Below are 24755 nucleotides of genomic sequence, written 5' to 3' on the forward strand. Positions count from 1 at the left end.
CTCTATCACCTACGGTATAGTCATGGTCCAATGGCTTTCACACCGGAGCATCATTCATCGCCAGCCCCCCCAATGCCTCTCTCTCTCTCTCTCTCTCTCTCTCTCACACTCACACACACACACACATACCTCATATGAATCCTCAAATAAGGTCAAAGCAACGCTAACAGGAACATGGCATGTTTAAATGGAACAGAGTCAACTGAAAAAGAGAGGAGAGTAAGTAGAAATAAAGGAGAAGAGGAAAAAAAGGAGAAGATATGATGAGATTAAGAGGAGGGGGAGAAAGAAGAAAAGAAAGAAGGGACAGAAGAAGAGGAAATAAAGAAAGCGCAAGGAAGAGAGAAGAAAAAAGGAGGGAAGAAACGGAGCAGCCTGTCTCTAAAAATCATGTTCCTATACAGCGAAACTGCATTGTCCATTATGCTCGGAGAGAAACGGATCTCACGGATTATCTTTTGTTTTGACTTGTCACAAATACATTTATAGTCGTAGTGCGCAAAAGTCCATGTATAGGAAAGGCTTAGGGTTGACACCAGGTGGGTCAACACAGGACTTTCACCCAGGAGACCGCTGTTTGTGTCCTGTGTAGCCAAAAGTCAACGTTGACTTTTGTTATTAATGTCAATAACTTAAATAACGTAACAAATATACTTATTTTAAGCCAAATCATGAGGGTTTTATCAAACCGAACCAAGTAGTTTTGTCGTTGTTACAAATTAGACTATTTAAACTGCGATTGTTTCCCTCAAAATGTAATTGAGATTGCAGTTCAGTTGTACGAGAATGCTATTTTGTAGTAGACTGGGATGAAAGGAGAGGAAAAAGGAGGAAAAGAAAAGGAGAATATTTAAAACAAAGAAAAGGAAGAGGAAAGACGTAAAGGGAGGAGAGAGGAAGAGATAAAATTATAGAATACAATGGGAGGAAAATGAGAGAATAGAGGAATGTAAAAGAATGATGGAGAAAAGGGAAGAAGGGAAGACATGACACACAAACACACACACACACACACACACACACACACATCCTCCTCCACTATCACACACACACACACACACACACACACACACACACACACACACACACACACACACATACACACACACACACACACATCCTCCTCCACTATCACACACACACACAGCAGGCTGCATATCAATGTGAACATCCATACACATAAGGTGACTTTGCTTTACCCATCTGCCTCTGTGGGATATGAAAGTCATATTCAAATACTCTTCCTCTCATGTTTAAGCAAACAGAGCCACGTGTTCCTCGGGTTCCTCAGCAGAACCTCGTCGGTCCTCAGGGTTTAACCTGAGAATACAGGTCTCCTAATGACTCTCTACACTCCAAAGGTTAATAGACTTTATGAGTCAGTCCATAAGTCTCAGCCCAGAGGTCCATTGCCTAGAGAAAAGCCCCAAAATGTAATAGATAAGGGGGGAATTTGCATTGATATAGATTACATCGGTCCTCAGAGATTATATTGCAGGTTTTTCATTCAATTATGACCACAATTCATTATATTTAGTTCATTTAAATAATGATTTTAGCTGCCTAAAATCGACCATAACAAATGCTTGATTTGGGTCCTGCTCTCATCAATAGGGAGTACTGGTGCTTGTCATTTTTAACCACACAGATATCTGTACTACTTATTTTGAAATTGCTACCTCCTCTTGGTCAGTGAGAGTCTTTAAATAAAAAGAGGACAGAATGTACACTGAAATATCTCAGAATGCCAAAAGAATAAAACTGTAAAGAATTTTCCATCAACTGATAAAAGTTGTTTAATTCCACTGAATTAATCTTCTGCTGTTAAAGAACGACAATTGTTTAATCAAAACGACAGATGCTCACGTTCAAGTGGGCAGCCATAGTAATTATGAAGGAAGCAAAGGTGGAAGTCAGGTGATGTTGAACGAAAATGTACGCTAGGGAGGAGGTCAGAGTTGATATACGGTAAAACATATCAGGAGACTTTAACACGACAGACCAGTGTTCGTTTGCTGTTTCGGGAAGTCCACATTTAGCTTTTTACAGCATGAACACAATCGCTCCATAGCCTTAAACCTCATGTTTATTATTGTAACCATGACGACTGAGCTCCTTACCAGACTGAGCTCTGGCTATCGATAAGATCAGTAGCTGTAACATTGTTATCAACAAGTTAATAGCTGAGATCTGGGAATGTTGTGACTGATAAAATAGGTCCAAGGGCAAGAAACACAAGAAGTAAAGTGATTAAACATGTGGTAAACAAACTGGAGTTCAAACTGAAACTGATCATAACCATAATGTTGCGAGTGTGAGATCTAACCAATCTCTTTCGTAAGAGCACTAAAACATTGCAATAAACTGCAGTGATTCCCTAATTTTATCCATCTTATACATTAAGTTTCATTTGAAAATGTAAATATTGGATTCTAAATCCAATTCTTAAGAGGTAAGGTTGGCATATCTGCTTCAAATAACATTACATTATAGACATTTTCATTCAGGAACTCTGTCCTGTACATGATATATTTGCCAATATGTTGGAATGATCTCTGTCGGTCTGATTAGAGACTCCGTAGCAGACCTACAATAAGGAAATACAGCCTGTAGTTCAGCAAAGCTCTGTTTTCTGACAAATTACATGTTTTGCATCATCAGACTCACAACACTGTAACACAAGACCTCTAATTGTAATTCTTCTGTACGTTCTGTTTTACTGCTTTTATCTTAGTTGAGGATCAGAATACTCGTTTCCACCACTGATTGCTGCAAGACATGGAGATGTGCATCAATCCTGCTGCTGCTATAAGCCCAGTGAAATATATATTTATTGTTTTATACGACAAATGAAAGGAAGAATTTGTCACCCAGCTGTAAAGTATTAATCAGTCACAGATCAATCTATTCCCCTGATAGGAGCGGAAAAACCTTTCAGAAAGTTGAGTGCACTTTTTTGGAACAGAACCACATGAGGGCTGGTATCTGAACCCAAGTTGATGAAGTCAACAAAGGCGTTATTTTTCACTGGGGAGTAGAAGTAGAAGCTTTTCCATCTTCTGTGTCCCGACACACAACTCCACGGTGCATTTATCTCCACAGACGCGCGTGTGTGCAGAAATAGAGCCTTTATTACAGTCTGACAACAGGCCGCTGTATTATTACACAGTTTGTGCCCAACCCTGCCAGGCCACAGGCTGATTATACACTGTGTCCTACAGCTCAGCATGTGTGTGTGTGTGTGTGTGTGTGTGTGTGTGTGTGTGTGTGTGTGTGTGTGTGTGTGTGTGTGTGTGTGTGTGTGTGTGTGTGTGTGTGTGTGTGTGTGTGCCCCTATGGCGAGCCCCATCACATGTGGTCTGCATTAAAACACTATTGTGTGTTGCGGGGCTGCAGAGCGTTGCCGTGCCGACTGAAATCACTATCCCATGTTGTCAGCCTCTCAGTCATATTATGGGATGGTTTCCTGTACTGTGTAAGCACACACACACACACACACACAAATCCCCACACCACACCCAACGTAAGCCCGCTAAAGCCCTGAATACACTCCAGCACATGCTGTGTCGTACGTCAAGGCTGTCACATTAACACGTCAAACCATAAAGAACGACAATAAAGGGGCAGAAATAAAGAGCGAAATGATCATAAAGGTATAAATGGCGGAGGTTGAAGGGGTTGAACGAAGATGCTTTACAGAGGAGGGACTGAAAGGATGAGCTAACCCGTGGTGACGTAGCTCGCATGAACTGTGCTGCATTTTTGTCTTAATTTGGAGTCTTTTTGCTCTGTACTAGAGCATGTATGGCATATTGAGATACGCTCATAAGCATGGGAAGCGTGTGCAGCAGACTTTGGGACAATCTCCGCCCACGGCATCTACCGGCCAGAGCAGCCGGACCAAATGCCACCGAGGGCGGAGCGAGACCGCCCCAGGAGGAGAGGAGGGAGGCGGAGAGCTTCTGGCAGATGTCCTTTTGCAGAGAAATAAGATGGATGAAATAAGACTTCAGCAATGGGAGGTCGGTGACTGTTGCTCCCACATATTTACAGAGACCTGGCTCCATTGTGACATCCCAGATCAAGCTGCACTCAAAGGGTGGGGCTAGAGGAGGTGGTCAAAGTTGATGGACAATGTTTCCCTGATATTGAGTTTTTAATGTTGGGATGCCGGCCATATTATCTGCCCAGAGAATTCACCAATGTTTTGATGCTGCGGTTAACATTTCTAAACATTTATAGAAACAAAACAGGACATGCACAACTGTTTTACTTTCGTTTTGTCATGTTTTTCTCGAGCAGCATCAGTTGACTGCAGCTGCATTTTGTTGTGCAACCCTGTTTTTCAGAATGACAATAAATGATCCGTGAATCCTAAAGAACATTACTGGTGCATTTTTCAAACTAGATGTGCAGACATGTAGGAGGTAAAGTATAATGAAGAGCCTTACCTAATGCATCACATATCCCACAAAGCAGCTGTACTAGGATGCTACAACAGTCACCATTTAAATGCTCTATCTTGGCATTTCTGAAATTCTGAAATTGGTACTATACTACCTGTCTCCTGTCAATGCTGGAATGCCATTGGACATGCCTTGTTATGGCTGGCGTATTTGAGGTCAAAGTTCAATTTAGTTGTAAGTTTATAGAGAAAACAAATCATTGGAGCGTTCACATTCTCCATTGGGCATACTGGCCTTGATCTGTGTGTTTGATGTAAGGAAACGACCACACTGGCAGATTTTTGGAGTAGAAAAAATCCTTCTATGTCCTTTAGACTTTTCTTCTGCTATTTCTTTTTTTAATTTCAAATTTCTTCACTGTTTATGACAATTAGCTCCTTTTTTATTTCTATTGTATTATTTAATTTTGGAGTTAGGAAAATCTGCCAGATGAAAGTAATGAAACCTAATGTCATTTTTTTGACTGTGTGAATGTAGCTGTTGTTGGTAATTAGCATGTGAAGCTCAGCAGCACATAAGCACGCCTGACAGAAGATTATGTTTCGCCCCGCAACATCAAAATGCGTGTGGTCGTGATCAGAGCTACCAGGGGAAAACACGTTGAGCTCATTCTTCTTTTTCTTCTTGGATTTGTACAGATTTCGGTTCATTACAACCACCTTCTGCAGCTTTAAATCAATATGCGGATTTACATCTAGTTTGAGAAAACAAAGACAAACCAATCAAAAGTCTCATCTGGCTGACAGAGACGCACATGCATTTCTAAACAGGTTTGTAAAATCTGCCGAGCAGAATAACAGCCTCAGGTGATGCTGAGCACAGCTGCAGCGAACGTGAAGCTCTGAACCGCTCCACCTGGCAGAAAGAGACTGGCCGCGACAAAATGACTGCTCACCCTCAGGCGCCGTTGTAATCACCAGATAAATGTGTAACTGTTTATGACTTTCTATCACATATTATTACCAGATACTCCCCCCCTCTCTCTCCCACACACACACACACACACAAACTCCTTGCCAAGTATGAACATCACGTCAGAGGCAAAAACTAGAATTATAGCCTCTCAGTTGTTTGCCTCTGCCAACCAAGTTGGAGTTTAAATCCATTTCTTTCCCAACACAATCTCCCTCCTCGTTAACTCCCACAGCTCCGTCAGTGGCCTTGAGCTTCAAACTATGTAGTTACCCCTCTTGCCTCAGTTTTGGACGTGCCTTTATGTGACGGAGGACAATAGCTGTGTCCCAATCCAGGACGAGACTCTCCCATTTCGAAGACTCCTTCTAATGCGGCCGACAAATGCAGCCTTCTTTACCCAGATTCGGAGGATACAACTGATGGATCCTTCACGGCCCAACATATCCCAAGATTCATTGCATGCCGGTGAGGTTGATTTATTTTTTTTATCGACATGGCGACTAGTGGACTAGCAATGGGAGAATTCACATTTAAATGAAATGATTGGGGTTTAACTCACGTGAATATCTAGAGATACAAGTGTTAAAACTAAAAACAAAGGGACCTGATCAGATCACAGTTGTGTTAAAATGATCGGTTAAGTTACGTGACGCGAATAACTAACAAGCTAACGCTACCGAGAGCCGCTGCGCTATTTACAGCAGCTCGTCCATTTTAATCTTTTAACTTAGCTATACCTCTTTTACGACAACCACAACTGGTTGCTAGGAGACGGGGGCGGCACAAGGGTGGGGGCGCGAAACGCTGGTGACGCAAACAGGAAACCCTCGGTATGACCAGACCGTCTCCTTTTGGGGACCGCTCGGTCCAGCCTTTGCGGTATTCAAAGGACGCGGCCGACGTAGACCGCGAAGGCTGGTTCCTCCGAAGGATGCAGCCGCTGGATTGGGACACAGTGTTGAAATAGGGGGAGAAAAAAAAGAGAGGGGTATAATATGCAACAAAGATCCCAAGGCTCGGAAACAAACCATGGACTTTGCGGGTTCATGGAATGCTGTGCTGGGCTGGGCTGAACAACTCGGCTACCAAGGCGCTCCATGATTTCTTGAGTTGTGGCCAAAAATATGTTTTGTGAGGTCACAGCGACCTTGACGTCTGACCACCAATTAATAATCGGTTCATCCTTGAATCCAGATGGACGATTGCGCCAGATGCAATAAAATTAACTAAAAGGCGTTCCTGAAATAACGCATTCCTGAGAATGGGACGTGCGTGATGTCACAGTGATCTTTGACCACCAAAAATCCAATTAGTCCATCCTTGAGTCCAAGTAGATGTTTGTGCCAAATTTGAAGGCATTCACTCGAGGCGTTCCTGAGAGTGGGACGGACTGTGCCGGCGCTGTCCGCTAAAGTGATATCTGGTTTACCGTCTGTCTGAGTCCATGTGAGTGCAGCATGAGAGTTAGGAGAGAACATGGGCAAACAACCAGACATGAACACAAATAATCCAGACCCTGTACACACACACACACACACACACACACACACACACACACACACACACACACACACACACACACACACACACACACACCCGCCCACCACGTGTAGACACAGACACAAACACACACATAAAAAGACAAAGAAATACACAGGCACACGGCGAAGCACAGCCAGCACATGCTTCAGTGATGAAATCATTTGTGAGAAAAACACAGTTTGGGAGTGAGAGGGGAGCACTGCCTTCTCTGGGTGGATTGTAGGAAAAGCATGTGTGTTTGTGTTTGTGTTTGAGTTTGAGTGCATCCATTGGGACGGATGAAGAGACGAGAAGAGGAAGAGTGAGAGAAACAGGGAGGAGGGTCTGAATCCAAAGAGATGCTCCCTGCCAAGAAAATAACTCCGGCTTCAGCAGAGATGCAGAGGATCATCTACGCACAGTCAGCAATCAAAACCTGACCACACACACACACACACACACACACACACACACACACACACACACACACACACACACACACACACACACACATCCAAGACGAGGACAGTAAAGCTGCACATGTGTTTCTGTGGTTGCTGCTGACAAACTCTTACTCACAGTTTGGTTAAAGCTCAAGGACGGACAGACAGACGCACACACACACACACACACACACACACACACACACACACACACACACACACACACACACACACACACACACACACACACACACACAAAACCTCACTTTGTGTTTTGCAAACTCAGTACTTTTCTGTGTTTGCTTGTCAAAATAAAAGCCTTCAAAGAAACGTTTCTAAGGCTTTTGTTGTGTAGTAGCCATGAGGGGTGACAGACACTGGCAGTAACTTGTTGGATTGGCAGATGAAAAGCTACCCACAGCTGTGTAGCTATTTCTCAATACTTGACTTGCTTTCATTTATTTTCAAAAAGGGAGGACCTGATTGGAGAGAGACCCAGTAAGACTGAAATTAGGCCAAATCTGGGCAACTTGAAGAGACACTAATAAGAGAACAAAAACACTCGCAGCTGTAGGATGCTCCACTTAAAGTTATAAACAGCAGCAATACATAATATGTCATTTTTCCTCCACTACCCAATTCACACTCTGTCTGCCTCATAAAAATGGTTTCTACTGATCGGATTTAATAGAGAGTCTGATTGGTTCCATTCAGGTCTTGTAAATATTTCAACACAGACCCAAGACCGACTGCATTACAGTTGGACACTACCCAACCCAAGTCAACTTATCGTCATACATAGGACCGTGGTGTGGGTTTAAATAATGGCGGAAGTACGCCAGTTATGTTACAAATAAATCAGCGTTGACTTTTGTTTCACACGTGGCATCAACAGAGGTCTGCTGGATGAAAGACAGTCTTTTGTTAGTATTGTATGTATGTTTGCATTGGTCCTTTCTTGGCAGTTTTTTGTTGTGGCGCCATACTAATCCATTCTTACAGCATCAACAGAATAAATGTACATCTTATGCAGAAAATAAAGAAAAAGAAACCTTATTTTTAGCCAGATCTCTTGTATCACCAAAGTAATATTGACCCACACATGGTGACTTTATCCAAAAGCCAGACTAATGAGCCACATTTATCCTCTGTTTTACTCCAATGGAAGACATCGCACATCAACACTTGTGCCTAATGATCCAGTGATAGAGGGACACTAGACTTTACCACAGACACTAATCTGATTGCTGTACGACTAACAAAGGAGGTAAATGGTGAGTGTGTCTGAAGGGTCGTACAGACTGTGAGCAGACGGCCAAATGACTATTGATCCGCTGAGGCTTTGTGGGGCATGATGGAGAGGCTGTGGCATCATCATTATGAGACAGAGGTTTAATGTAAAGGCTAGATGTTTTTCTAATTGACTGCTCGCAATAATCGGTGATGTATTTCTCCATAGCTTTATTTTGTATAAGCCAGAGTGATGTTAAGTTGTTGAGTGTTTCAAACATTTAAAAAATGCTCTACTCAAATAGTGAAAAGTGATGAGTTGACACCTTTTTCTACTCCCTATACTTTTGGTTGCAACCTGTTGGTTGATTGCTCCATATCTTCAAGGCCTTGGCCCGAAACAAGTTATCTCAAAAATCGTTTGGCAGATTTCTGTTAAATGTGTTAAATTCATGGTCCCTAGAGGATGACTCCTAATGGCCTCGGTTTTCTCCTGATCTTTAGTACAACTATGGGTCACAACCTCTCATTTGTGACCTAGTATTATCAAAATTGACTGAAAAACGTCCATTATTCCCGGAGGATGAACTCTTTTGAACGATCTTTGAAATGAGTTACTCCAAGGTTCAGCAAGTGAGACAGGTGGCTGTGATTGACATCAGATATTGGGAATATAATTTATATTTGCGTTTTAGAAATGCATGGCAAAATAATCCAAGCAGCAGAAAGTGAAGGATGTTATTTGGCTGCAGTGAGTCCACAGCGGCAGATCTGGAGTCACATGACATTTGGTATGATTAGTCATGGTCCCCAGAGGACTGACCTCATTAGTTTTGTTGACCCCATGCCTTCTAGCACAACACTTTCAATTTATAATATATCTCTATCAACTGATGAATTTAGAGAGTAATCCCTTATTAGGAAACTTTTGGGGTTAGGTGTGTGTTGTTGTTGCAACCAGAAGAGTCGCCCCCTGCTGGCCAGTAGAGAGAATGCAAGTTTTAGGCACTTCAGCATTTGTTTCACTTTTCAGAACCAGGAGGATGCCGCCTGGTCGGTCCAGGACTTGCTGTAAGTCGGTTTATATGGAAGCTAGCTGGTTGCAATGGTTGAATTTGAATGGGAATGTGTGTGTGTTTAAAACACACAAAACCAGTAAATTCTCACATTTGACAATCTGGTATTTCAGCCTAATAAACAAATAATAATCAGAACCATCATTCATTTTTTCAATACATTGATCACTGAAAGTGACAACTGAAAATATCCTGCTCATAATTCATCAGTAATGAAAAAAACTATGAGAAAATCCGATCAGACAGCCAGAATTCTCCTTTGAAGACTTTCTTCATGCAGTTACAGATGCAGTGCCAGTGGGAAGTACTGATGATGATGTCATCAGAACAGACCTTTACCATGACTGCGATCCAAATTCCTACTATTCATTTTTATTTTTATTACAAACTGCAGCGGTATGCAGTCAAATGAAACATAACACGTCGTTATAACATTGCAGTTTGAACTTTGGCCCTTTTGCTCGTTTATCCGCTGCACAGAGGATTGTGGGTAAAAACAGGCAGAAAAACATGCTGGTTTATATACTGCAAAATGTGACAGGATGCATTCTGGTATATTTGACATACTGCATTTGACATACTGTGTATCAGGACAAACTAAATATCTTTGTTGCATAATAAATAGTAAGGTAGTATCGGAACCCACAGCATCTCTCTGCAACCGCTACAGCCTCAGGGAGGAACGTGGGGAGATTCGATTCATGTAATACACCCACCAATCCAACTGTGTGTGTGTGTGTGTGTGTGTGTGTGTGTGTGTGTGTGTGTGTGTGTGTGTGTGTGTGTGTGTGTGTGTGTGTGTGTGTTTGTGTTGCTTTTGCTTTTGCTCTCATCATAGCCGGATTAACACACACTGGACAGATGGCCTTCCCATGCCCCCCTCTCCCAAACATTCACATGCTTTCTCAGAAACACACACACACACACGTAAAAAACACAAACACAACCTTCAACTCAGCACACTGCTGTGGCAACTTCAGTTCACAAGCTGTGTCATCATCACTGCGCACTGCCTGAGGCTTAAACACACGTAATCACACACACACACACACACACACACACACACACACACACACACACACACACACACACACACACACACACACACACACACACACACACATACACACGGGTTGAACTCTGTGTTGATGACTCTGATGTCAGAAGAGCACTCTATTCTGTCTCCACTCAGCCCGACTCTGACTCGAACACTGTGGTTGTTTTGTCCTCAAATGATTTCCTTCTCTTTATCATCAGGTATTAAAGAGCCAGCAGGGTTGATATTAAGATCACTTAATATCTGTGACTATGTATGCATAGTTGTAACTTTCATTTACTGCCAACATAATGAGTGTGTTTCTGGATATCATATGGTAAAAGACTTGGGAAAGGGCAACACACCTCCAGGATACACCAATGTTTTAATTCAGTCCCTTTGAGTAATGTCCAAATTGGACGATTCAACACAATAAAAATGACATAACATAAAATTAAATTAAATAACATAAAAAAATGACATAACACAAAGGTTCAGCGTCTAGAAGTGAACCATTTGGGAAGAAATAAAGTAAAGGTATGGAGGATGGAGGGCTGATGGGTAACCAGTAATTTACATACTTTACATACTTTAACACCATTCAAACTTATTTGAACCACACCCATGATATTTTCCTCAGCCTAACCAAGTAGTTTTGTTGCGCAAGTAACCCTAAAAGCTACGTAAACCTACATTGGAAGTTTATTCTGCAAAGAGACTGTATGCATGTATAAAGCATTTTTTATGTTAATATGGAAAATGTCACCAATCATGCAAACTAATTGTGATCCACGTTTGACAACAAAATACTTTTACTGCACTTGATGATTGGTAATTATAGTTTACATTACACATTATTTTTTTTAAAGGCCACGTGGTTGCATCAAATAAAAAAACATGTGAAAACTTTATTCCCTAATGTGCTCAATCTTTGGTTAAGTTCTGATAGCCAGATCGAGTTCCCAGTTGTGGAATTTAATAACAATAGCAATAAAAAGCTTGTAGCTCTTATTATTTATTATTATTATTATTATTATTTATCTTTAAAACTAAACCGAAATATGTTTAGGGAATCCACGGTGTTCAGATTACCCAAGATTGAGGTTCTAAAGCACCCATTAAATCCAGTCTCAGTTTAACAGAAAGTTATCCTCATAACATTCATACCGCTGCCACACACAGAAGCTATGTGGAGAGCTGAAGGAGAACCATCATGAGCTCCAACGTCACGTAATAGGATTTTTCTGCTCACAGCATTAGTGGACAGATTAAAGCAGACATGTAGTGGAGGGGTTTAATCCAAAACTTTAATCCCATTTTGGAAATAAAAAAATAGTATTTATATGTTTCTTTATGAAGAGCAGAGTATCATTTCAATGCCAGTGACTCTTCTGACCGACTTGAAGAAGTGGTACATTTTGAAATCCCTTCTTGCAGAGAGTAGAAGTAGAATATGAGTAGAACGGACATCCCCATTCAAATCAACGTAGACGATGTTAAATTTGGCGGCCATTTTTATGCGGCAAAATCGCGGAATTACTCGAATGTCACCATAATAACTAACAACAAATGCCATTTTCTTTTTGAACTACACCAATGACCACGAAGAAATGTTAAATGTCCATTCTGCTCCTGTTCTATTTCTATGCTGCAGAGCTTTGTCTGAACTCTGAGTCTCCTCAGTCCATTTATCAGGCTCCAGTGTGATAAATACATCTCACTGGGCTCCAGCTGTCTGAGAGGCAAAAACCTCCGTTGTGGCTTCTGCACACTGAGCGATAGTTCTTTTTACAACAGCATCTCAGCGACGAGAGGGAGACCAGATCTTTATTTCATTTTTTCCCCATCTTCCATCAATTAGCACAATCAGCATCCTTTTTTTCCCCAGAACTTCCTCCTGCATCTCTGTCGGCAAATAATGACTCAAAATGTTTGATCAGCGTTAGGGTTCATTTCACCGCGGCCTCCAGTGTTTTTTGGCTGCCTGCACTTAGCATGCAAGAGAGAGACAAAGTGAGATTAATGCGGCGCTTTATACTTGTAAAAAAAAACCTGAGGCAAAAAGATTCACTCTGATGTGCTGCATTAGACGGTTTCATATTGGAACTGCCAGATGCACAGTCAGGTCGGTCCACGGGTGTTTCACAGCTTCCACTCCGAGTTGAATCAAGGATAAACAGGTGTTCTAATTAGTCTGATGAGGAGCTTCTACCTGAAAGTGTCTCTTCACTGCCACAGCTGACAGCAAGCACCTGACCTATAGAGACTCATGGATGTGTGCTTTCCTTAAATTACTGCCTTAATATTTGGAAAAAATGAAAAAGGCAGAAATGCAGATAATCCAAGCACAAAAATATTGTCAAAGCTTTCTACAGAAATGCATAGTGGACTTGCTTTAAAATGCTTTTGCTCTTGTATCCAGCTTGAGTCAAACTGCAACACTAGCAACAGTATTTAGTGTCCTTTCATACATAAAACATAAAAATGGCCATTGTTTACCAAAGTTTACATGCAGTATCAAAGCGATAGAAGGTTCACGGTTGATACAGCACATTGTAAACTGCAAGGACCTTTATTTTCAACACCATGGACTGGAACTTACATCTCATCTCCCACAAACAGTCAGTGCTGGTTGCCTCTATAGATCTTTTCCTAACAAAGCTCCTCTCATCAATATTTTTTTTTTCAACAATGGATTGAACAATTCTGCGAAAAGGTGTTGCTTGTATGAAACTAAAGAGAAATACCAGCAGCTGTACAGCCCTTCTGAGCTTGTTTTAACCACTTGAAGCTTTTGGTTTTGGTTTTACGGTATATTAAATTTGTGGTTCAGCCGCTCTCATCGACTCTGTAATTTGACATTTTTTAGTAAACTAGCTCTGATAAACCTGCTCTGCACTACCTGCCCAGCACCAAATGGCAGACAGACAATTAAGGGCTAGCTGACCATCCTAAGGAAACACCACTCCAAATGAATGCTATTTGTTAAGTCTGGTGACTGGATCTTGGAATACCAGCAACGGTAAAGTTTTTTTGTTGTTGTTGTTTTTACTTTTTGCCACCCTCCACGATGGAATTTACAATCCAATGTTGTGTACTGTAGCTCCCTCAGTTGTTAAAGTTTGCAACAGAATACTGAGAGAAAGCTGCACAGTACACAAAATCGTTTTATTGACTATATTTTATTCCATCTCCATAGCAACATATTGTCAGGATGTTTTGTTTTGCCTGTCAGACTGTTGGTTTTTTCCTCCTGCGCCACCCAGAAGGTTTTTGTTCAGATTCCAATGTGAATGCAGCAAAAAACTGTGTTTACTTTTTTTTCTTACTTCACCAAATAATTACTCAAGAGCGTTTTGGGATGCTGTTCAATCTCCTATTATCTAGTCCAGACAAGAGTCCTGGGTGTGGTTTTGTGTTTTAGTGTGACTCGTGTGTGCGTGAACAAGCAAGACGTTATTTAGTCCGGACAAAGAGAGCAAGAACAGCAGAGAAAAATCAAAGAGAGAAAGAGAGAGAGAGAGAACGCCTTCAGAAAACAAAGAGTGAGACTGCAGACCAATAAAACTACACGCAGCACCAATACCTTAAATCAATAGACAAACACAATCTACTCCCTATTTCTTCTTTATTGGATCTGTCTGTGTGGATATGAGACACTATTTTGTGTGTATGTGTGTGTGTGTGTGTGTGTGTGTGTGTGTGTGTGTGTGTGTGTGTGTGTGTGTGTGTGTGTGTGTGTGTGTGTGTGTGTGTGTGTGTGTGTGTCCTGACCATCCCATCTGCAATCCAGTGAGGCTTTAGTATGATATTGAAGCACAGGTCCTTTTCTCTCCGCTCCAGCGCTCTCCACGCTGTCCTCACTATAGATACAGCTGATGCAGCCTGTGAAGCCCTTTTTTTGGATAACACAGGTATTTGGACAGCAGTGTTTTCTACAATACTGGTTGTTGACGGGGAGATTCATTCAGCTCACAATCCCCCCCCCCCCCCAAAACAACCTCCAGTACATGTTTTTCAGATGGATTACTGGACGGTTTATAATAAACCGAGCTTAATACAAAGGCATGTTTTCATGAAATAAGTAGAAAGGACAGAATACTACAGAATGAACATGGTAAGAAAGCCCAGAATGCATTTGCTTTCAGGGAGAATCTGTTTTGAATTACAATTTCCATATTTCTAACACACCATCCGTATCCAAAACATGGACGCATTAACGGGGTCGGTGAGTACAGTGCGTGAGAGTCAGCCCTTGCTGCCAATGGTTTCCAGTGGCCAACCATAGTAAATCTACAAAATAGGCCAGCATCATTATAAAAAACGAGAGTGTAAAACCGGACAGGACACCTTGAGACGCAGACAAGGTCAATTCATATGCCAGAGCCTAGATAAGCTATTTATATGTGCAGGCCGTCATATTAATGTAAATTTTATGGGAAAGAGACACGTTCATGACTTATGGGATGGGTGGTAGATATCCACGTCACAACTGGCAAGTGTTCTTGACAGATGGTCGTATGACTGCAAATATGGTAATGTAAGGTTTAAAAGAGGTGTATTTAACATTGTGAACATTAATATCGCAGCAAACAACTATTAACTCTGTAAAGATATAGAGGAGTAATGTCTACCTGAGCAGGGAATTCAGTTTCCCTCCCTCACTTTCGACATGTTGAGAGCCATTGAGAGGCAATGAAAATGCTCCCAATCACGGATCTTTCACCTTTAAAAATACTGTGCATTGTCAATATAACATTATGTCAATTATCTTATCTATTACATTTAACAACAGACTTGGTTTTTTTTTTTATATTTGCTTGCCTTTTAGGGCACCTTATTGTTCAACAGTATCAGAGTCATAATTATGTCTTGGATATTGACTTGAATGCTTTTTAGAAGTCTTAAAAACTGGCAAATGTTACAACTCTGAAGTGGCTTGAAAGCAGCATAATGCAACAAATAGCAAATCACAGTCCAATCCATATTGTGTTATACTATGATTAACAGTGGCATAGGCCTTAACCGAGGTGCAGGAGGTGTCGCATACTCTAGGAAAGGTATTGTTCACCTTGGTGGTGTCATCACCTTAACCTGAACCACAGCCAAGCCCCATCAGACTTCATTTCAGCTTGATAAGGCAAATTAAAACAGATCAGAAATCAGATCGTTAGATTGACACAGTAAAAATAAATGTAGTCAACTAAAGCAAACTTTCAGGCGTCTCCTTTTTCCACTTTTTCTTTAATATTCTTATGTCTCTCTTCATGCCCTGACCAAAGTATAAAGGAGAGTGAAATGCAATGTGCTGTCTACCAAAATGAGCTGTTGCATCTCCAGACGATTTTTCTGCGATCAATAAAATGCGTCCAGATATAGATTTGAGGCAACAGCTATTCTACTTTTTCTAAAAGAACTGTGCAAAATGTCACAGTGTGGGTGTGCATGTGAGAACTACTCAGTATTTAATGGACACTAACAAGGCTGTGACGAGCACAAAAGCTTGTCCCTGCCATGTTGTTTGTCTGTTGTCCGGTCCACAGCATGCTCTGTCCACCAGCTCTCACAACAATCACATTGACTGAAAAATCAATACAATTCTCCGGAGAGAAAGTGCCAGACTTAAGTCCTGCCATCTCTCTGTCCGTACTTGTGCAGTTCAGGCTGTAGGTGACTGTGAAAAGGTGATGTCGTCCTCTCTGGAAGGTATGAGGGGTGATTAATGCCACACGGAAGGAAGAAAGGTGGGGGAGCTGATCAGTTAATTATAGAATATTATAGAATATTATCTCACACTGACGGACTATTATGTATTGTGTGGTTTTATGTAGTGTATTTATTGTTATGTGATTGTTTTTCCTGTCTACCTGACCAGGGAGAGCAGATGCTAATTAGCTTCAAGCTAGCTCTGGTGCAATTAGTTTAAATTGTCCCTGCAAAAGTAAAACAATTGTAAGAAAATGTAAAAATAATGTAAATAAATTGTAAAAAAATGTACAAAAATGTCAAAAAAATGTAATACAATTGACAATCAATATAAGACAACCATGATTAAAAAACTGCCACCTCTGAAGCCATTTCATTTGCAAAAGATTAAAATGAAATATGAAATACATACAAACAAACACACACACACTTCAAATATCAGTCAAAATTACACATCTTATTTAAATTGTTCAGACCTTGTCTAAAACACACACTTTATATGCATTTGAAGAAACTCAATAAGCTGTTGTGAAATGTCTTGTCCTTGAATATGACGCCCATCTGTTTAAATGTTTCTAGAAAAATGTATCAGTTCATATTCAGGCCAATACGATACCTAAGGGAGATCATTCTGACAAGTGAGGCAGCTCCTTCTGGCAAAAAAAATAAAAAAAGTCATAGAAGACTGCATTATTTTCAAGCACATCTGTGCTGGTATTCCAGTAAATGTGATGCTCAAAGTGTCTGAATAATGTCTCCACATAGGATTCAATGAAAAGGAAAAATGCCTTAACTGCCTTACTCAACTGTTCAAGGCCTTTTTATGTTCAGACCTGGCATCAGGTTGTCCTTGGTGATCCGATCAGCTGACAGCTCTAGGTACAGGTGTGAATTCACCCAAGATGCATTGAGGACCAATGGGATCCCATCGCTTAGACCACATTCGGAGGTGGCAGTGTGTATGCAAATGTATCAAGGGCCACTTTGAAGGACCGCCTACTCAACTGACCTGTGTGTAGGTGCCACTTTTTTTCCCTCCATGTGAGGAAAACAGAATATCCGCGATTTGCATAATCTGGTTGAAATTCATGCACGTTAAGATTAAATCATCACTAAAGCGTATGTCATCAAAGAGAGAAACGAATGGAATGGTCAAAGTGGTCATTTTGACATTAAAGGTGTGATTCATGACCTCAACTAACAGTAGAGCAACATGCAAGTAATCATTCCACCTTAAAAAGCTGTCTGTAGCTGTAGGTATCCTTTTAGCAGCGCGATGAATTTAACTATTTGGTCTCAGTCTATAGCTCGCTAACTGCTTCATTTTTTTCAGCACAAGAAAGTATATTAAATTATTCAAAGAGCCAACTGTATAAAAAACGCATTTGGTGTGTGCAAATGAAAATGAAGTACAGTATGTGCTTATTTGCATATATAGCAGGTAAGTGAGATCCGCTTTCTATTGCCAAGTGTGACCTTAAGTACGTTAGAACTGTCCACTCGGGATCTGATCACCCATGATGGTCACACATCACTGCCATCCGAAAAGTAATCACTGAAATGAATAACTTGATATTTCACATGTCGGTTCAGTACTGTATAAATCAATCCACATCTTTCAGCTTACAGTACGTCTCAGGAGATATCAGGGGTCAAGATCTCAGTCATGCAATTTCTAAATCCTGATTTATTTTTTAAAGAGAAACAGCTTTCCAAGGCTGCATGGAGTTCTCCAAAGGGAGAGTGCGAGTGGCAGTCTCTCCACTCTGCTCACTCCGTCTGGGCATTAAAATTACATGATGTCACATTTAGAAAAGTGTTTTGCACTCTTTCAATTGAACCAGTTGAACCTTACTCACACTATATTCATGCACGTGTGCATGTGTGGTGCAGATCTTTGCTTTTCATACACCCCAGACCAAAAAAAAAAAAAAGACTCAGGTTTAGAGTACTTGATCTTTGTTTCGCTGTGGCATTAAATGCCCCTCATATAATCTGGTAATAGAGCCAGGTAGCATCCAACAGACTTCACTTCAACTGCAACAAAGACACATATGAATCTAGTCATCTACACTATGAACCAAGTCTAACAGGTTATTTCCATCAAATTCAAATATTCTTGAGCCCAAAGTTGCAGGGAAAAGATGGATATTAGGTTATGATTGATGAAAATATAAGCCACCAACCTGCCATTCACACTAGGGGGTCACTCAAACAACTCATATAGATTTTGGACTTTGCTCAACACAACATTAATACTAGCACTTATTGTATTCGTATTAATTTGTTACACTTATTGTATTCATATTAGTTTGTTACACTTATTGTATTTGTTACGTATTATTAGTTTGTTGTACTTATTGTATTCGTATTAGTTTGTTGTACTTATTGTATTCATATTAATTTGTTGCACTTATTGTATTGGTATTAGTTTGTTTCTGTACTTTTGCTCTGGTTTATGCTCTTAGATGCTTGTTTAAGAAAGGAGATGCACTTATGACTTCTGGTGACTAGTAGTTCTCTTGAATACCTATGTTGAATACACTTATTGTAAGTATAAAAGCGTCTGCTAAATGACTGTAATGTAATGTAATGTAATGTAATGTAAAATAACAACCTGACCGTGCAGATGACATATAAACACCCAACTTACTTGAACCTCCCCTGGCAGTGCTGGCACTGATCCCCGACCCATCCGTGGTCACACAGGCAGCTCCCGTTGACGCACTTCCCCGAAAAACAGTCCTTCTCGCAGGACTTGGACGCCGAGGAGGCTTCCGTGAGATGAAGCACCAAGAATACTCCCAGGTATGTTATCAGGACGCTCCTCTTTGTGGGCGTCCAGGTGCACAGATGTATTCCTCCGACAGCATCCATGGTGGACTCAGAGTGTCTTTTTTTGGGGAGGAGAGGAGAGGAGATATAAAGTATCCTACCTGTGACGCAAGAGGAACGCAGTGCTCATGGAAGCAGTCATTGGGGTTTATCGGAACATGCTGATCTGTGTGGTTCCAAAAACTTTAATGGAAACAGTTTGGATCCTAAAAAAAAAAAAAAAAAAACACGCAAAAAACGCAGCTCCGACCAAAACCCATCCACACAGAAACCCCTCCTCCTCCTCCACCCACCCCACCACCACCACCACGCTTCTTCCAGATAACTTCCACTGTGGAGGAGGATCAGATGTAAACACCGTGACCGGGATGATGATGATGCTGCTGCTGCCTCCAGCTCCAAAAAAAAGAAAGAGGCTGTAATCCTGGTGATAAGAACCAGAAACCCCACGGAGCTCCGGTGAACGCCTCCCTGGATGGATGGATGGATGGATGGATGGATGTATATATGTGTGTGTGTGTGTGTGTGTGTGTGTGGTTCTCAGACAAAGACGTGCCCTCTGCCCGGCTCTGTTGTCTCGGGATGCGACAGCCGCAGCTCTCCCCCGGAGCTGTCTGTCTGCTGGACCTCTCTGCGCTCCACAGCTGGTTTGTGACGGGGAAACTCCTGCACAAAGCCCCGAGCATGAGCAGTGCGGCCGCTCGGTTAAAGGGGCAGCTCACTGTGAAACGTCAGAGAGGCAGAGAGAGAGACACCGAGAGACACCGAGAGACACCGAGACAAAGACGGTGGCGTCGGGCTGCAGAGAGCACCGACTCCACACGTCCTCTGGTTGGCAGTTTGCACTGGAAGCATTTACCAGATGAGTTATGTTTATCATAATACAAGCAATGCAAAAAAAGAGTGCAACAGGATATAAAGATAGAGATACATAGATGTATTGATATTTATATGTGTGTAGAGATAGATGGATAGATAGAGAGAGAGAGAGAGAGAGAGAGAGAGATGGAGAGAGAGATGATAGATAGATAGATAGAGAGAGATAGATAGATAGATAGATAGATAGATAGATAGATAGATAGATAGATAGATTGATTGATTGATTGATTGATTGAGAGAGAGAGAGAGAGAGAGAGAGAGAGAGAGAGAGAGAGATAGATAGATAGATTGATAGATAGATAGATAGATAGATAGATAGATAGATAGATAGATAGATAGATAGATAGATAGATAGATAGATAGATAGATAGATAGATAGATAGATAGATAGATAGATAGATGATAGAGAGAGAGAGAGAGAGATAGAGATAGATAGATAGATAGATAGATAGATAGATAGATAGATAGATAGATAGATAGATAGATAGATAGATAGATAGATTAGATAGATAGATAATAGATATACATACATAAATCATCATACATAAATCATCATGCATATCTGCACATGACAAAGTACCAAATATGTTTTATTTACATGTTTTTATAGTTTATGAAGAATGTGTTTACAATTTTGTGTATTTTACCAAAAAAAACAACAGAGATGGGTTTTCCATCAGTACCTTCAAATGGGGTTTTCTTTGAATACACATTCGTATGTCCGAGTTGTAATTTTAGATCTCTTAAAGTGCCTCTTCACTCCCCCCCCATGGGCCCCAGTATGTCCATATTGTTTATATTTGCAGCCCTGGTTTAGTCTGTTTTCTTGTAACTCTTAAAACCCTCAAGCTAATTATAATTTGTGTCTTTTTTTTCCTTGGAAATTCCAACACCGGATGTTTATTTCTTCAACTCCGGGTAACAAGATAAATGTCAAATGAAAAGAAAAGAATGTTCGCCAGTCAAAAGGAATGTGTTACAAAAAAGTGTCTCTAATGCACGTAAACGAAGAGAGTTTTGTTGAGAATGTGTATCCATAGGGAATGGTAACCAATAAAACTGCAGCAAAATGTTGATTTCTGCTGGAAACATTGCTTTGAGGCAATTTGGCGACTGCATAACATATCAGTAAATCCACCAGAGCGAGGTCTGGTAGATTACCCCATGTTTATCTGTCTATTCAGCCATAATGTGAATGCCCGCGGTGACTGTTGCCATCCAGTCTGTTCATCTAAAGATCAATCAGTGATCAGTGAACATGGACAATAATTACCTGGAGTTGGGAAGGAATGTATTCAAATCGGAAACAAGCCTCTTTAGCTCTGCAGTTCCAGGATGCTGATTCAGAGTCAGATATAACAGGAACATTAAAACCAGAGTGACACAGCAGAGGCCTAATTCCCCAAACTACCCTCTTGATTTCTAACTTTATCTCACGTTGAAGGCCTTTAAAGACACAAAAGATATTTCTTCGGAGCCCGGCGGAAAACAATGCCAAGATCCGCATCTGTGTTCCCCGAGGGGCTCACAGGAACATCCAGCGAGCCAGAGGACGATCTAATCCTCAGACCAAAAAGATAGACTCACTCATCTCAAGGCAAGATATTACTCTGCTGCAGGGGGGGGTGAAAAGAAGCACAAGGTTTCATGCTAGATATTGATTGCAACAGGCACATCTCTGAGCAGAGAGCTGCTGTATCACAAGGTGAGTGGGAACATATACTGTTGCATCATTGAGCTTATTAAATCCAGTTGTTTAAAGACATCATTTTATGACTTTGTTGCCTAACCCAATAGCTACAAATCTTAAAAAATTCTCCTGCCAGATTTGAGTTAGTGTTTTGAAACTCAACACAGCTGTGTTCACAGTTACGTTTTGAAACACCAACAGGGATCTGGGAAGAGAAGATTTGGGGGATTATACTAATGGATTCTAATGCTAATGCTACAATGAAATCAAAAGTGCATTTATTGATTAAATTGTCTTGCTGTAGGCGTATGGGGTTTGGATAATGTGTAATTTACTTAAAGCCCTGCTAATCAATATTTAATTATCTTTATTAACATTGAGTCAAAAGTGTATGTTCAATGTGAAAGGGGTAACCAACTGACATAAACCCACAGAGAAAAAAACGCCACCTCTGCAAGTATAACAAGGTTTTTTTCAGCCTCTTTTTGCTCACAGTTTTGGTTTCATGGTATTTCTTTATTGTGTGGTTCAGTCGGAGTGTTCCCTTCAATCTTGTTTCCAGCAAACACTCTCTAATAACCCCACCGTGCACCACCTGTCCAGCTCCAAACTGCAGACAGACGCCATGTATTTTTATCAGTAGCTAGAGACCAAAACAGAGATAAAATGAGAGTTAACATTTGACCTACATTCATCACAAACAGGATGTAGTAACGTTGTCTGCTGGGTTTGCAGTGTTTGCTAACACATTTGCCATGCTAACAGCTGTCAGAGGCCCCGTATCTCAACTTGTTTCAGCTCACATCATTATCTATGTGCACATATTATGAACACCATCGTCACCATGATGATGACTACTGGTGTGTGCTGCAGTGTGCCGTGTGCAATTTGTTGGTTGATGGAAGTGTTTGCATGTAATTTAGGCAGTGTGTGTGTGTCTGTGTACGTGTGTGTGTGTGTGTGTGTGTGTGTGTGTGTGTGTGTGTGTGTGTGTGTGTGTGTGTGTGTGTGTGTGTGTGTGTGTCTGTGTATGTGTGTGTGTGTGTGTCTGTGTATGTGTGTGTGTGTGTGTGTGTGTGTGTGTGTGTGTGTGTGTGTGTGTGTGTGTGTGTGCGTGCATTGGACTTGCGACAGTCTGTGTATTTACTGTATGAATGCACTACATTATTTTGTAGTTTCTAAACAGCAGATAGTGTATTGTATTTTCCATGACAAATTTCCTTCGGGACAATAAAGTCTATCTTATCTTATCTTATCTTATCTTATCTTATCTTATCTTATCTTATCTTATTATCACCCCAACCCACAATTGACTGATGTAAAAATCATTACATGAGGCGTACACACTGGGTCCACAAGAGCTGCATTTTCTGGTAGAAATAATGAGTAAATTACTGTGTTTATTTTTGCATGAATAAATATCTATTCATCTGTTAGATTAGGCCCATCAAAATAGGTTGTCTGGCATTGTCGTATAGAACGACTTTGTGTTGCCTGGTTGAAACTCTTCAGTTAAGGCTGGAAAAAGACGTTGTTGCCCTGACTGTTGATACAGTAGGAGACGGTATGCAGGCTGCAGAGTAATGTCCCCTGTCAAAGTCACTTTCTCTGAGATAAACTCCCTGATTTATGAAAAAAGTTGCTTTTTTTTGTATAAAAAGATGAATGAATGCATCATGATCGGTCACAGTGAATGCTGGCGTTCAGTCTGTTCAGCAAGACGGGGAGTTTGTCTCACAGCAAGAAAGATCCATCTTCATCAGCTCAACGTGATTAAGACTGATTCTATTTTCATGGGTTTGTTACTCTGCTGCAATATTTAAATATTTCATATTCAATTCAATTCAATTCAGTTTATTTTGGATAGCCCAGAATCACAAATTACAAATTTGCCTCAGAGGGCTTTACAATCTGTGCATATCCACCTTTTTAAATGAGAAGCCATCCAAATTCATTTCAGTCACTTTATAATTTACTGCTCCCCCCCTCCCCTCACACACACACACATTTAGCTCCAAATCATTCCGGCTGATTCCTATTTAGATTCCATATATATACAGTATCGGACTACAGCAGGTTATTTCTCTGGCAGCGGGCCACTTCTTGAGGAAACAGCTGGTTTATTGCAGGCTGGCTTTTTCCTTTCTACCTCCCCTCCTGGGACGGACAGCACCACACCTTTGCTGCTGCTGCTGACATACATCTCTTTCTTTGCCCTAATTTCCCAGCTCTTTTCTGCCGCCAACGAGACCATCTGCCTTGCTTCTAAATTAGGGTGAGCATTTATCAAACGTCTTGAGAACACAAAGCAAACACTGATCTGGGTGCTGCTTTGCCTTTGCAAGTCAAGATAAATGACAAGGTCAAGGGCGTGGAGATAACGCCGATGCCCCTTCCCCATCAATGCTAATTAACTTACTGAGGGGTTTTTGAAGTGGAAAATGAATTGTTTCTAAGGGGTTTGGTGTGTCAGTAGAATTAGAATTAGCAGTTAGAATGTCTTTTCTCATCTTTGGTATAGTGTGCGATTAAATACACGTGAATGAAAAGCATCAAACTCCTGTCTTACTTGTTGTCCTGCATCATTTCCATTCACGTTGTCAACGTTTTCCGCCTCCGTGCACAAATCTGCTAGTTCAAAGCTCCGAAGGACAACAGGCAGTGGTTTTAAACCTCGTCGTTAGCCGGTGGGAAATTGGTTTGGCTTCTTGTTATTCCTGCTGCTTGAGTTGAATTCTATTATAGATCGTTTTTAACCTCCCCCCAAGGGCCAAAGTAGGAATATTGATTGGCTTACACAAAGAACCCACTGTGAGGAAAATGGAAGAAAAAAAAAGGAAAAAAAATATAACTAATATTGATTTTTGACAGCTTGTTTATAATTAAATAGTGGAATAACTAACTGCACCGCAGGGACGTGGATGAATGAGGATTATGAGGATGTGAAGCACACAGAGC

General features: G+C 40.9%; 1 protein-coding gene across 1 annotated transcript in view; it reads right to left on the reverse strand.

Moving 5' to 3' along the window:
• Positions 1–19270, reverse strand: part of atrnl1a (attractin-like 1a) — a 237273-nt gene extending 218003 nt beyond the window's left edge. The window contains exon 1 of the mRNA XM_054600058.1: positions 19047–19270. Coding sequence (XP_054456033.1) covers positions 19047–19270 — 224 coding nt within the window. The remainder of the gene's footprint in view (positions 1–19046) is intronic.
• Positions 19271–24755: the final 5485 nt, after the last annotated feature.

Source organism: Anoplopoma fimbria, chromosome 6 (genome assembly GCF_027596085.1).
Source record: "Anoplopoma fimbria isolate UVic2021 breed Golden Eagle Sablefish chromosome 6, Afim_UVic_2022, whole genome shotgun sequence".
In the NCBI taxonomy this organism is placed as follows: domain Eukaryota; kingdom Metazoa; phylum Chordata; class Actinopteri; order Perciformes; family Anoplopomatidae; genus Anoplopoma; species Anoplopoma fimbria.